The sequence below is a fragment of the Podarcis melisellensis genome, assembly GCF_964234715.1.
Source record: "Podarcis melisellensis genome assembly, chromosome: 4".
Classification (NCBI taxonomy): Eukaryota; Metazoa; Chordata; class Lepidosauria; order Squamata; family Lacertidae; genus Podarcis; species Podarcis melisellensis.
In genome coordinates, this window is record NC_138531.1 from 92,794,438 (window position 1) to 92,809,921 (window position 15,484).

At 44.5% G+C, this 15,484-nt stretch overlaps 1 protein-coding gene across 1 annotated transcript in view; it reads left to right on the forward strand.

Moving 5' to 3' along the window:
- Nucleotides 1-11,582, forward strand: part of PRCP (prolylcarboxypeptidase) — a 28,063-nt gene extending 16,481 nt beyond the window's left edge. Inside the window, exons 3-9 of the mRNA XM_081909944.1 lie at nt 464-565; nt 1,250-1,431; nt 2,545-2,702; nt 4,281-4,453; nt 6,946-7,110; nt 9,248-9,435; nt 10,193-11,582. Of these exons, the coding sequence (XP_081766070.1) occupies nt 464-565; nt 1,250-1,431; nt 2,545-2,702; nt 4,281-4,453; nt 6,946-7,110; nt 9,248-9,435; nt 10,193-10,397 (1,173 nt within the window). The 3' untranslated portion in view covers nt 10,398-11,582. The remainder of the gene's footprint in view (nt 1-463; nt 566-1,249; nt 1,432-2,544; nt 2,703-4,280; nt 4,454-6,945; nt 7,111-9,247; nt 9,436-10,192) is intronic.
- The last annotated feature ends 3,902 nt before the right edge of the window (nt 11,583-15,484 follow it).

Genomic DNA, 15,484 nt, shown 5'->3' on the forward strand with positions numbered 1-15,484 from the left:
GAGTAATCAGTAATATGAACTTCATTTGAGACTAACAACCTACTACCTGGTATTGCTCATGAATTCTGAGAATATGCCCCCCTCCCCCCAAACCCCCAGTGCTTAAATTCAGGACAGTTTTCAAAGGCTCAGTTTTCATGTTGATTCAAAAGGGCATCTGAGTGTATCCAAACATAGGCGGAAGCTTGGTCCTTGATCTCAGGAACCATTATGCAAAATTCGGGTATCATATCTTAAGAGATTTCCAAATGCATAGTGAACAAACAGCTTTACAAAATATATAGTAGATTAATTGGAATGATAAATTTCAGAATATACAACCTTACAACTCTTTTGCTTTATAGTAATTATATATGCATAGGATATTCTATAACTCAAACTTATGTTTAAATGGTTTAGTGGTTGGCAGTTTGTAAATAGACAACATTAATTCTGCTGGGTTTTTCTCTTTACTTCCTTCCAGGGTCTTATGTGGAACATAGCGGAAGAGCTTGATGCCATATTGGTATTTGCTGAACACCGATACTATGGAGAGTCTCTGCCCTTTGGAAACAAATCATTCAGTGTAAGTAGCCCCTTGCATTCAGGTTAGTCATTGGTTCAACAGAGAAATTAGAATTTTAGAGGACAACTATAAGGGGAGATACAGGTGCGGTAATAGAAAAAAACATAAGTAATTTATATGTAAATAATAGAGAGCTCCGGAGCAATTGCAAAATGGAAATTTGAGGTATAGGGATGAGTTGTTTCAGCAAGGGTAGCCAGCTAAATACAGCTAAAACTCAGTGTCTTCCCTCATAGTCCTGCTACATTGGAAGTGACACAGTCTTGCCGTGTGACATTTGCAAGGGTTCCTTTGGTAAAAGTAGACAGGGTTTCACCCACTGTCATAGCTTTACCCTACTATGGCATAATCCCTCCCACAACACACAACTTCGCGGTGCAGTTGTATCACATGTTCATATAGGTGGAGCTTGTGCTACCCAAAGTGGGTCGGAACATCCCAGACACAGTCCTGTTCCTTTGCAGTAGAAACCATGTGAGCTGCTGTGCAGTGAGTAGTCAAGTCTGTTGCCATGTGTGGATTCTTGTGTACCTTTTTGCTGAACTCCCACATCATTGTTTCCGGTGCTCTCTCCGTTGAGCCATGTGAGAAATGAATAGCATTTTCACCTCCTGCATTGGGGTAGCAAAGACTAAGAGTCAGTTTTCTGTTGCTAAATGCAAATGTCATGCAATCTTGTTTCAGGATGCCAAGCATCTGAATTACCTGTCTTCAGAGCAAGCTCTGGCTGATTTTGCAGTGCTCATTCAACACCTGAAGCATACTATCCCTGGGACCCAGGACACTCCTGTCATTGCCATAGGGGGATCTTACGGAGGGATGCTTGCTGCCTGGTTTCGAATGAAGTATCCTCATATAGTAATTGGGTGAGTGCGGTACCAAAAGAGTATCAAAAAATGATCTTGTCTGATAGGAAATTCTGCATATTTCAGAGAACCAGCTATCGCTAACATACAAACATAACACATACTTAACCTGGTAGTTAATCCACATTGAACCCAGTGGGACTTGTTTCTGGGCAGACCTGCATAGGTTTGCTTGTAAGTCGAGCAGTGCCTACATGTGCAATAATTTCTATAATGCTTCTCTGTGCAAATGTTTTTTGACTCCTCCAGAGGCGTAGGAAGGGGGTGTGGTGGGTGCGGTCTGCCCTGGGGTGTCATGACTGGGGGGTGACAAAATGGCAGGCCAGTGGGCGTCACACCTCGCACCTGCGCGGCAGCTGCTCTTCTGACCTAACGGCAGAGAGCAGCCCTCCCCAGCTGTGGCGAGGTGCACCCGGCTGCAGCAGCCCCATTGCTGGGTCATGTCTGACCCGGCTGCGGAGAGCAGGAGGAGAGTGAGCAGCAGCTTCCCTGCCCCTCTCCTACCCTGAACTGTGGCGCGTGGGAGGGCACCCTACATGCCCCGCCCCCCTAAGGAGCGTGCCCCGCCCCCTCGAGAGCACACCCGCCTGGGCAACGCGCGCATATGCTTTGCCGCTGGACTCCTCATCGCTTATTCCCAAGTCACCTTGGCTGCTTTTGAGAAAGCAGGGCAGAACTGAATTAACAAAAGCTCCAGCCTTTTTCCCGCCTGGAAATTCACCACACATTTATCTAATATTTTTATTTTTAACTCCATCCTGCAGCTTAAGACACATTTTAATTTTGTCTCGTGACCTTTCTTCACTACCCTTTCTCCTTTTTTAAAAACAGCGCTGTTGCCACTGTCAAGTCCTCACTTTTAAGATTGGCACAAGCAAGTCATGGGTTGCAACCCCCATGTTGAAGAACAACCAAGCAACAGCTCTGTGAGGAAGGCTATTAACTGAAGGGGGAAAGCTTACGAAAAACAAGCCAAGATTGAATGGCTTTGGGGGATGATTCAGTTGCTCACTGCTAGGGTTTGGATCCATGGCAAAAGCTCTTGTTGCCACAAGTGCTCAGTTAGATCTCCTTATTCATTAATCTCCTCTTTTTTCCCCCCTTGGCTCACAGAGCTCTTGCAGCTTCAGCCCCCATCTGGCAGTTCGATAACCTGGTTCCCTGTGGCAGCTTCTACCGTATCGTAACCGAAGATTTCAAAAAGAGTGGGAACTGTTGCTCAGAAAGCATCAGGAACTCCTGGGCAGCCATTGACCGTCTTGCTTCCACAGGTAGGCAGCTCATGAAGAGACTCATCTACAGCCTTCTCTAGGCCTTCGATCTCTGCTGTGATGTGCTCCTAGTAGTTCTATAAAGCCTGCCTGCCTTGGGGGTGTGACTTCACCTGTGGGGCAACACCAAAGGGGGTCATCCCTTTGGAGGCAGTGCTTTGGTGGTGGAATGAGGGTGTGGACCAGCCTCCTTGTTGTAAGATTAATGTATTTAAGGGGTTTTCAGCATTAAGTGGGTTTTTTTTATTAGTTTGGAGAAATTGGTACAGTGGTGCCTCAGGTTAAGTGCTTAATTCGTTCCGGAGGTCCGTTCTTAAACTGAAACTGTTCTTAACCTGAAGCACCACTTTAGCTAATGGGGCCTCCTGCTGTTGCCGGAGCACAATTTCTCTTCTCATCCTGAAGCAAAGTTCTTAACCCGAGGTACTATTTCTGGGTTAGTGGTGTTTATAACCTGAAGCATATGTAACCCGAGGTACCACTGTTTTATGTATTTCATGCTTTTTTAGGATGGAAACCACCCTGAGACCTATGGGTGTCGGGTGGTATACAGATTTAATAAACAACATCCAGGCTACCACTTCATTCACTCTCCAGAGATTGCACTTTCCTTTATTCCCTTCCTTCACACATACCTCACACATTATAATGACCAGGTACCGTATTTTTCGCTCTATAACACGCACCCGACCATAACACGCACATAGTTTTTAGAGGAGGAAAATCCGTAGGCATGCCACCCGTAGGCATTTCCTCCATAACACGCACAGACATTTTCCCTTACTTTCTAGGAGGAAAAAAGTGAGTGTTGTGGTGCAAAAAATACGGTACTTTCTTCCCAGCTTGGCTTTAAGAAGCACAAATGCTGGGGCTGGTGGGAGTTGTCATCCATAGCCTATTGGGGCACAGGTAGTATCCAGTAGATGCTCATGATTCTGCCCAAATACATTTCACACACATATTTATGCCTTGTGTAATCCCTGTTGGAAGTGGCCATAGGATCTCTCTCAGGGCGCTCCGAGATGTTAAGAGCCTCCTTTCTGCACTTTTTGTACTGACAGTAGGGAGGAGCCATAGCTAGGTGTTCAGAGGCTGCTCTATCTAGCACTCGGAGCTCACCTCACTAGCCCTCCTCGATGCCCTTCTTCAGGTCTTCTGCCTGGGTGAAATGTGCCCTTGAACCCGGGTAATGCCTCTTCCTTCCCTGAAGAGGGTTGTGTTGTGTGACTTTTGTATGGCTTGAATGTAACCTCCTGGAAAAAGCGTTGCATTTGTTCCCCTGCCCACTTTTTGTCTATGGCCTCACCCACCAATATTAGTGCAGCCCCCAGGAAGTTGGCAGTGAGGAAATTTGCCCCTTGAGCTAAAAAAAGGTTTTCCCACTCAGTATAGAAGTTCAGTTGCCAACATCTCCAGTTTTTTTAAAAAAGACTCCTGGATAGGAGAACTTGGAAAAGACCCCAAGAAGAGCCACTGCCCAGAGAGGAGAAACAACTAGACTAGAGGGAGCAATGGTTTGACTTGGCATAAGGCAGCTTAATATGTGTTAACTGAATCTCTGTATTTTCTCCTTTCTAGAGGAAGGCTTGCATTGGCTTTCGTGTACATTTCGCCTGTGTAGCCCACTGAAAACTGTGACAGATGCTGCTGCTTTCAAAGGATGGCTAAGTGAGACTTGGGTTAATTTGGCAATGGTTGACTACCCATATAAGGCTGACTTCTTGCAACCTCTCCCTGCCTGGCCTATTAAGGTAACTGAACAAAGGCATCTTTTCATTTGCTCCCCATCCCCTCTTTTAGCCAACACTTTTTAAAGACTCTAGGAGGTCAAACATGAATAAACAGCAGTGACACAAGATGCCCAAGGATTCCGTAATAAGAGAATTCTAAGCATAATTTGGTTGATCGCACAACCTCCAGATGATTTTCCTTTATTGATGAGGTTGTAGTTCAATAATAACTGAACACTAAATGGATTTTTATTCTGCCTCTTGGCTCCACAGTGGTACTCCCAAGGCAGCAAATAATTTCAGTTAAAAACATCAGTGTGCAAAAGCAGCCAGCACATTAGGCATCAGACATAAATTGTGGCTTTCAGCCTTGTGAGTTGTTTCTAAACAAATGCTTTTAATTGATGCCTGAAGATAGAGGAGATGAATACTTTTTTAATAAGGGGGTTAGCAGAATTTCTAGAGCCAAGATGTGATGTAACCTAAGCAGGGAGAGGGGAACACCCCTGCCCACACACACACACACACACACACACACACACACACACACACACACCCCAGAAGAGCAAAAGGAGTGAGCTACAAGCTAGTAGTTGAAAGCAGTAGCTTTATTGTAGAGGATGTGTATTCTTAAGTGAGCTGGGTTTCCTATGCTAAAATACTAGAATATGGCACATAGAGGCAAAAGGCTTCTAGAAGGCCCTGCAGTCATAGTTCAGGTACCACTACCGAGAAGGCCCTGCCCTTTGTACCTGCCAAGTCTACCTCCAGTGGAGCAGTGACACAATAACCTCCCCTAAAGATCCAAGTGCATGAACACATTTTTATGGGCAGAGGCGATTCTTCAGGTGCCTAAAAGTCCAGGGAGGACACAGATTGGTAGGAAGATGCTGCAATGGTCACATCCCAGAGATTCTTCAAGCCCAGACTAGGACTTTGGGACGGTTTAATGGTCTTTTATTGGGGGGCGGGGGGGGGGGGAGATGAGGGAAGATACGTGGAAATCCAGGTTTGGTAAAACTTTGAAACCAAGTTTGTTTTGTTTGTTACTGCTTGCTTTAGAGGGTTTTTTTTATGGCTAGACGCCATTTAGGGAGGCGGCGGCTTTCTTTGAGAGCCTTTTGACAAAGCACTTCAGTTCCCCAACACCTAAAACCAAGAGATTTCCTTCTCTTTTGTTGCAAAACATTTTTTTAAAAGGGAAAAATGTATGCAGCCTCTCTGGGTGGCATAAGCTGTTCCAGTTTCCTCCCTTCCTTTCTTTTCAAACGGGAGGGGGGGGGGATGGGATGGGACGGGACTTCAGTGACAAAACTAATGTGATTATCCTGAGTGAGACTTAGAGGTGTATTGAGAGCTTAGGGGAAAGAATCCGTTCGAACAGTTGAATGTATCTGCTTAATCCTCCTCTGTAATGGGGCCCTTGGTCCTCTGGGGGAAGTGCAGGCTTTCCCCTCTTTCCCCCAAACCTACCCCCTTTCCCCGCTGCCCTTCATAAAAGGTTGCCGCCTCTTAAAGCAGCTCTTTAACTTCCGTATGGCACATCTGTGCTAGTAAAGGAGTTTTCAGGAATCCTTGGTCTTCCAGCCGAGAAGCTGCTCAGTAGGCTGGAAAAGGCTAGAAGTCGTCTTAATAAGTGATTAACTCCCCCCACCCCTTCACCCTTCGCTCAGTGAACCAGCTCCTGCCAAGAACTGAATACTGAAGCTGTTGGAACTCCCCCCCCCCTCCCCTCACACCTTACTAAGCCACCAGATCATCAGTGTCTCAAAGTAATGTAAAACAGATTGTTACCTTATCCTCGGCCTGTTTGCAGTAGCATCCACAGTTATGCTGCAAAGAAGCCATCTTAAACTAGAATGAATCTTCTTGGAGAGACCAAACAGCTCAGCAGGAGCTGCACCTAAGAACATAAGAGGCTGCTTGATCTGGTCTAGCATCCTGCCCTCACAGTGGCCAGCCACACACCTATGGGAAGCTTGCAAGCAGGATCTGAGCATGACAGTTCTCTCCCCATTTAGAATCCCCAGGAACCTGTATTCAGTAACGTACTGCCTTCAACCGTAGATGATTTCCCTCTGTGAAAATCATTTGGGGTTAGTAAGCTTAAACTCTCAAAGTTGGCTAACCTGTGACTCTCTAGATGTTGCTGGGCTTTCACCTCCCATCAGCCCTGGCCAAGGGATAATGGGAAATGAAGTCCAGCAACATTTTGAGGGCCACAGTTTCCTCACCCCTGCTTTTATTAAAGTATAATGAAGGAAATCCTCTTGCAGCAGATCTGTGGTAATGATTTTGTTTATTGGTAGAATAACAAATGTTTTGGCCATGCCAAGATTCAAAGTTAATTTGCTGATCTGTAGTTTAGAGGTTGCTTATCTGCTGTCACTAACCAGAGTGGACAAACTGAGTCTACAGAAAACGCACCCCCTCCTCTCTGCAGGTTTAGTCTGTTGCTGATTTCTTTGCACTCTCTCTTAAAAAAAAACTTCCCCTTTTCTGTCTTTCTATAGGCAGTTTGTAAATACTTGAGGAATCCCAAACTGCCAGACAAATTGCTGCTGCAAAACATCTTACAGGCAGTAGACGTCTACTATAACTACACGGGACGTGCTTCATGTCTTAATTTAACTCAGACTGCCACAAAAAGCCTTGGGATTCAGGGCTGGTATTATCAGGTATGTATGCAGCATCATTTGCTCTGTGAAACTGTGGCACAAAGTGGGGCTCTTTGCTTGAGACCCATATGTGAATGCAGAATGTCCTTTGTTTGATCTCCGGCAGCTACAATTTTAAAAATATAGGATCAGGAAGTCACAGGTAATAGGAAAGATAAGGTTACAGGCGCAACTGGTCTAACCTGGTATGAAACACAATAAAGACCCATCTACGTTTAAGTCCTTTTACAATATGTTCCATTTAATCCTGAGTCATTGGGAAAGGTATATCTACTCATTTCTGTGATCTAATTCATCATATTTAAATGTCTAAATTGTAATATCTTTTAAGTAAACATCAATTCTTTTTGTATTTTTTCTAACCATTCTGCTTTATCTTGTCATATGCAATTAAATTCCAGCTCGGTTTCACTGTCCCGAGTATCCTTAGCTATCATCTCCATTTTCACATTTGAGAGTTCAATTAGCCATTGTGCTTCTATACAAATGGGCATCTATTCTCAACATACATTCTACGGATTTAATGTTCTTCCTCACTGAACGTTCAAATGTGGAAACGGAAGACAGATAAAAACTACTCAGTATTGTGAAACCAAGCTGGAATTTGATAGATATCACAAGATAAAGCACAGTGGTTAGAGAAAATGCAAAACATTTTGGATGTTTTCTTAAAGGATTTAAAAGCTATTAGAATTAAGAAATATCAACATGATTATGGGATTACAGAAATGTGTGAAAGTAAACCTTTGGTTGAGTCCTTTTAAAAAGCCCATTAGATTTGAAGAACCATGGAGTCTCCATTCTGATCCTCAGAGTAGCAATAGTTACTAGGATACCTCAAATGGGGAGGAATATAACAGAGATAGAGAATGCTTTTTGAGGCATTGCCCCAAATTAAGACAGTTGAGGTGTTGGAGGGTTCAACATACTCCCCAGTATTCCTGAAGGAAACTGATCTAATAGGCAAAATATCCCTTGAACTGAACATTGATGAGAACTCAGTTCTGAATAAAGGTTTGCCCATTTGTGCCTATTCCTAAACACAACTGTGAGGGGCAGAATTGATGGAGAGAAGGTGCAATCCATCTTTCCTCTACATCTAGCATAGAAATGGGAGGGGCAGTGTTTTCCACCCCTCCTCTGCCAGCCAAGCAGGCTAGCGAAAAACAAATTGTAATCTGGTAGCTTTTTGGGTGGTGGGTATATTTAGAGTGCCAATTATTTATACAGAACACGGTTGGCAAACTAGCACAGCCTTTGGTCCTAGCCTGTGGCCTTCCCTACCCAAGCATGGCAATTAGGATAAAGGGGGAAACCCTCTCACTTCAGGGGCAGGTGGCAGGTATGTGGGGGACTAAGCACATTTTTGCTTTGACCCCACTCATCTCTGGCATGCAGCTCCCAGAAGATTCTCCATGGAGAAATGTAGCTCTTGGGTGGGAAAGGGTTCTTCATCCATGATGTGATGCTATCAGTCTGCCTGGCGCTTAACAGAGCACAGAAGGCCAGGTAGGTCCCTGCTCTTTAAGAAGAGTGTGCCGTCCCCCACTCTTTAAGAAGAGTGTGCTGTCCAAACTGCTGGAGGAGGCAGAGGTAAAACAGGGTCACATTATGAAAGTTGCTTTAGTTATACACACCTGAGGGTTGGTGAAAAGCCGCCAAGTTGCGACAGAATGTCTAGACATTGAGGTCAAACTAGTTGAACTGGACCTCTTGTAGCCTTGTGAAATTTGTCCAGGGAATACAACAGTGAAGTTGGGCAACTTGGAAGAAAAAAGTTTAAAATACTCACCAGGGACGGGGGGGGGGGGGGTTCAAATGCAATTTCAAGAAGAGTGACCATTCCGGATATACACTGAGCCTCAGGAGTTTAAAACAATGAAGCAATTAAAGCTGAATAGTCACACTTTTGTATTGTCCTCATGTTATGGTGAACTTGTACTGTAAAAAATTGAAGTAGAAAACTCGATTGTTTTAGAAGTGGACCGGCTGCCTTACTTATACAGCAACCTTGATGTATACCTGCCTGTTGCTTTACAGAGGATCATAAGTTGGTTCATTTCCCCCCCCCTTAAAAAAAGGCAGTCTACTTCTCTAAACTAATTTCATTGTTTTCCTCTTCACCCTTCTGCTCTAGGCTTGCACTGAAATGGTGATGCCCATGTGTTCAGATGGCATCAACGACATGTTTGAGCCCGAAAATTGGGACTTGAAAACCTACTCGGATGAATGCTTCAAAACCTGGGGGGTGAGACCTCGTCCTGACTGGATCCCCACTCTCTATGGGGGGAAGAACATCAGTGCTCACAGCAACATCATCTTCAGGTGAGGTGTTGGTGTGTCTGTCAATCATAAGTGGTGGGCATGGCTGGAATGTGAGCTTTGTCACTAGCTGATGGCGTTTGGTGCTGTTCTGGAGCCGCATAGAATTCCACCCGTGACTGTATTGTGACTCTCTGTCCGCCAACAGAAGCTACTCTAATAACAGACAGCTTCTCTCATCTACATTTTCCATTTTATGCAAAGTAGTAGTACTTGAATAGACAGCAAATGATGCAAACCTGATACCAAGCCAGTGGTGGGGATGATAACATAATTGCATATTGGAATTGCATGAGTAAGAGATTTATGTGGTCAGCCTTGCACTCAATTCGCATAGCTTGTTAAAAGTAGGAATGACTTTTGTGGGAACGGGTGTCTTAGAGATGCATGCACAGAAGTAAACAGCGGGTGTCAGCTTGAATTTTTGCTGGAATCTTACATTCATGGCCCACTTTTCAGCCAAGATTACTTTCCACAATGGCTTGCAAGTAGAATTGGTGCAAATGTACAATATAATCAGGGGCATGTTGGTGTAATGGGGAGACACACACACACGCACGCACACGTACACGTGACCTTCGGGATCCCTGACAGTTGCTTTACAGTTGACACCCTGATCCAGTTTCCAGGGTGATAACACAAAATGAGCCTTTCCATTGACCTGCAGAGATTGCTGGGATGGGATGCAAACCTTTTGTTAATTGGGATGTTCCTAAGATGCAGATAGATGTTCATTTCTCCCCCTCCCCTTCCCTTCCAGCAATGGTGGGCTCGACCCCTGGTCTGGGGGCGGAGTAACACGGAATATCACGGACACTCTAGTTGCGATATTGATCCCAGAAGGTGCTCATCATTTGGACCTGCGCTCCAACAGCCCTTATGATCCAGACTCCGTGTTGCAAGCCCGTCTTTTGGAAGTTCACTACATGAGACTCTGGTTGCAGAACTATCGTCGTAATGGTTAAAAGTAACTGAAAGAGCTGGTTTTTGTGTTTTCCGCTTTGTCCTGTCAACGCCGAGGGAGGATCTGCTGGCTGGATGGCTGGCTTCACACAAGTGTTTCCTCCCTCAATGTTTCATGCCTGCTTTCCTCTTTCTCTCCTAACCAAAGCATCCTATTTGTATAGCAGATGTCTGGCTGTGCAAAGGATCTTTTGAGGTGGCAAACCTAAACCTTGCAGTGTATGGCTCCAGACTGGTGGCTCTTCCTTGATGTTCTTCTGGCACTTCACAATTTTGGCAGAGTTCAAATGGCATTGTCGGCGTTTAGGTTTAGCCCACTCCACCATGTCTTATGGAAGAAAGCTGCTTTAGAGGAATTTCCCACTGCTCTTGGTTGAGCACTGGAACCCAAACTTGGGAGTGTAGGGTATCTTTGTGGGGGGGTGGGGTGGAGGGAGAGGCTTTCCTTTCTTGTTCCACAAGCATCCCTTGTGTGTGGGAAGCTGGCACATAAGTAACTTATAATATCCACTGGGTTTAAAGCTGTATCGTGTAAATTCACAGATGACAAATCAGTGGCTAGAAGGCATTATGGCTCAAAGTTCCTGATCATGGAATTTCTATCTGAATTCCTGTTGCTGGGAATCACAAGAATGGCAGGAGGTTGGTGCTTTCAAGAAGCCCCCAAGCAGGGCATGAAAGCATCTCACTGGCTGTGGTTAGAAAACAGGGTGCTGAACTAGATGGATCCTTGGCCTGATGCAGCAATGCACTTGTGTTAAGCTAAACAGTTTATGACATAGGTGTAAACTTTTTCAGGGGCGCTGTTGGGCTCAAGGTTCCCCCCCCCCGGAATTCCCCCAGCAGACAGCGCCAGGCATATTGAAAGGCTCACCTGATAGACTCAGTTACAGTAGTAGCTGCTGCAGCACAGGACCGCCCCATATCTCTGTGTTGTACCACATTTGCCATGATTCTTTGGGGCTTTGTTCCTATCTGCCAGTAATTTTGTTTGTGTGTTTGTTTGCTAAGAATTTATACCCTGCCTTAAACAGGGTGGCTTAGGTTGGCTTCACCTTTTCATTGGACCATGAACTGCAAGGCCTCAGTCGGGCCCAACAGATTGCAAAGCTGTTAAGAAAAAAAAGGCCAGATAAGCTATGAGCCTTCATAATATTAAACCAAAATAAAACCTTCAACATATTTTACAGAGATAATAACTGTTTTGTTGCAGTTGGGCGTGAGTGTGTCTTAGTCACCATGAAAAACAACAGGAAAGAGTCTGTGGGATATGAATGACTGTTTTTATTATGGTATCAGTTTTTGTAGACTAAAGCTTATATAGGTGTGCGCGTGTGTTAGTGAGTTTTAAATCATAGCAGATTTTACAACAAACAAAACTATAAACAATCATGGTTCCTTATTTTAGTCTAACATGAGTCACATGCCATCTTGAGGTTGTTTTGAAGTCAAGATCTTGTGTTCCTGAGCTTAATGACCCTGTAATTGGATAGGTAAGAAGTTGAGTCGACTGTCTATCCACCCAGTCTGATTCTTCATGTATGCATCTGAGAAAGTAGGTGCTGGCCCATGAAAGCTTATGCCCTCTTAAAATAATTGCAGTTAGTCCATGGTATCGGGTGAAAAACCCAGTCTGTGGCACTTTGAAGACTAACACAACTACTCTCCTCTTTCTTCATATGACATTTAGACCAAAAGAAACAACGTCAAACTGCTGAAAAGAGTAGGTATGAGAGAGACTTTTTGTCTGCTAATGTGAACCGGCCAGCTTGAGGCAATATGACAAAGCCTTATCCCTCTTAAACTGGCAGATGTTTTAAATGAAGGGATATTCTGGGGTCTAGAGTGGTTGCAACACTGATGTTTTCCTTTGAATTGTGTTCCATTCACCATTCTCAACAATTTTCCATGCATGGATTTGCTATTAGGAGCATAAAGCCCATTCTAAATGCTCCCAATATGGACAAGCACACCTGCAACATTCTGCAGTGGAGACCTGAATGCAGTGGTGCTACTTATTCCTTAAAAAAAAGCACACCATCAATTTTTGTATTGGTTTTCAATGTAGCAAGTAACAATAAAAAAAGGAACAAATAATTCTGCAATAAATAAAGAGAAGAACTCTATACACAGAGAGGGTTCTAAACACATGCATATGCACAAAACATTAAAAAGGATATAGGGAATCTAGGTACAATGAGAAAAGAAAATATATTGGCCCACACAACAAAAGGAGGTACAGCAGCTTAGGGCTGAGATAAACAGATCAGAAAGCCAAGTGGCAGCCTGGATGATGTCTCATACATTCTGGTTGCATAGGATAACTAAAAAAGAGCCACCGCATAATCTCATATTTGTTGGATTTTATTGCTCTTCTGCCAAGCCGCCTTCACTGGGTGAGTCGTTCTGGTTGCACCAAATTCCAAACTTCACTGCACCATCCTTCCAGAGGTAATGTAAAATTATGTTTCCAGTGGCGAGCTTTTTGCATCTTGGCAGCTGCAGGTGGGATTAGAACCAAGTTTGGGTGGCCGCTGCGAGAGCTGGACCATTGGCCGGATAACACCAGGCTCTTCCCATTTATTTTATCATTAATTAGAACGGAATTGTAAATGAATGAATGAATGAATGAATGAATGGAGGAAGCTCTTGCCAACAGCGCTAGTTTGTGCAGATCCAGAAATGTGACCCCCTAGAAACTTGTTATTCAAGGTGCTAACTGAAGAGGGTGCTGTTGTTTTTCAGATGCCATCCCATCTTCTGCATAACCGTCTCCCTCTGGTTTCCGTTGCTTCCTCTCTCCCACCCCAGCAGCCCCCAGTTTCCATTTGCAAAGGGGGAAAAACATTTTAGTTCCATCTCCTTGCTGTGAAAAAAATAAAGGGCTGTCCTGAAACATGGAGCTGCAGGATGGCAAATCCCTTCCGTTTGTCTTGTTTCCCTAATCTATGCAACCCCTTTGGGTGGTGGGTAAGCAGTTTAGGTATTTGCCATAGAAGGGGAGGTGGTGTGCCCTCCTTTCTTAACGACAAAACTAATGTGATTATCCAAGTGAATGTGAGAGTGGGGTATTGAAGGCGTAAAGGAAATCTGTTAGAATAGCTGAATGTATCGGCTTAATCCTTTTCTCTAATGTGCTGGGCAATGCTATTGGGAGGCGGTTGCTCTTTCTATACAGGAGCAAATGCTTAGTCTGCAGAGGTTATGAGTAGCTGGCAGCTTTTTAAAATACTTTTTCTAACGCCTCTCTTTTTTTAAAGAAAAGAAAAAGAAAAACACAACCACCAAAGCTGCTGGAAGTAGCTAAGGAGCACTCTAAAAAGCATTAAAAAAAACAAAACCAACTCCTCACAAAAGCTAAATAGTGGAACTTGGAGCAAGATGAGCATTTGTTTTGTCTAAAATGTTTTGGAACTAGATAAAATTCATCATTATTATATTTCCGCTTTTCACTCGAGTCGCAAGGCGGCTTACATACTATAAATATAGTAGAACACCACAACATAACATTAACAAATCAACAGTAAAACAACCACCTTCCATAAAACACCAGTAACAAAACAACTTTACAAATAGGCTAAACAGCACAACTATGAGAAAAGCCATATTGCAAAATTCACAAAGCATTACAGCTCTTGTAACCCACAAAGCAATATTAGCAAAATTAGCAAACTAACAACCGAAAAAACAAACTAAGCATTGCTGAATTTTTTTTCATCGTAGAAACAGATCCTTACCAGCCCATTCAATGCATAATACTGAATGGGAAAGAGGGTTTGTCTTCAAGAATGTGTCATGTAAGACAGCAGCCAATTACCTAAAATATTCTGAGTGCTGTACATACCTGCATATATCAAAGCAGTGGTTCCCAGATGTTTTGGGGCCATTTCCCCCATAGTTCCATAAATTCATCCGTTGTGCCCCCCACCAAAAGCATTATTCAGAATAGCTGTCTTCAAGACCCACTAGGAGATAATAACACAATAAAATCCAAAGTGGGAACAATTAGTTGCACGTTTATTCAAAATCCAGTTAAAACCATTTAGCTGAATTAATGCAACAAAACTGCTGAACTTGATCCAGTGGTACCAGCTTTTCAAAGCCATTTGCACCTACAGAGTCCTCTGCTTGCTGCACTTCCCTCTAAGCACTCCAAGGTAATCCCACCCACCCCAGGGGGCAGTACCACCCACTTCAGGATCCACCGATTTATGCCATCATTATGGCTAAAGGGACGTGGGTGGCGCTGTGGGTTAAACCACAGAGCCTAGGACTTGCCGATCAGAAGGTTGGCGGTTCAAATCCCCGCGATGGGGTGAGCTCCCGTTGTTCAGTCCCTGCTCCTGCCAACCTAGCAGTTCGAAAGCACGTCAAAGTGCAAGTAGGTAAATAGGTACTGCTCCAGTGGGAAGGTAAATGGCATTTCCGTGCGCTGCTCTGGTTCGCCAGAAGCGGCTCAGTCATGCTGGCCACATGACCCGGAAGCTGTACAGCTCCCTCGGCCTATAGAGCGAAATGATCGCCGCAACCCCAGAGTCAGCCATGACTGCACCTAATGGTCAGGGCATTGGGCAACCTTTTCTGGACTGAGGGCCACATTCCCTCAGCCAAATGTCTTGAGGCTGCATGCAAGCCCAGAAGTAAAATGGGACAGAGCAATAGACAGGACTCTTCTGCATTCACACACATCTCTTAATCTGCTACCCAAGAAAGTAAGATGAATATTCACAACACAAGGATGCATTACAGTCAGATGGAGCCGGCCTGCCCATGAGGCAGAATGAGACGACTGCCTCAGGCGGCACTCTCTAAGGGGCATCGCCCATGTTCTGCTGCCCAAATTTGCCACTGGTCTCCCCAGCCTCTGGGGCAGAGAGGGACTTTTAACAAAGCTCTGTGGAATGCCTCCCCTTCTGCCAAGTTGGCATGAGAGGAGGTGTTCTACCACCCAACTTTGCTGCTGGGCAGGGGGCAGGGAGATTCCCCACCCTGGCAGTGTGGCAAGGCTTTGCTCCAGCTTTTCCTGAAGGGAGGAGCCACTGCACAGCTGTGTTGTCAGGTGGGGAAGGAGTTCCAGAAAGTATGCTGC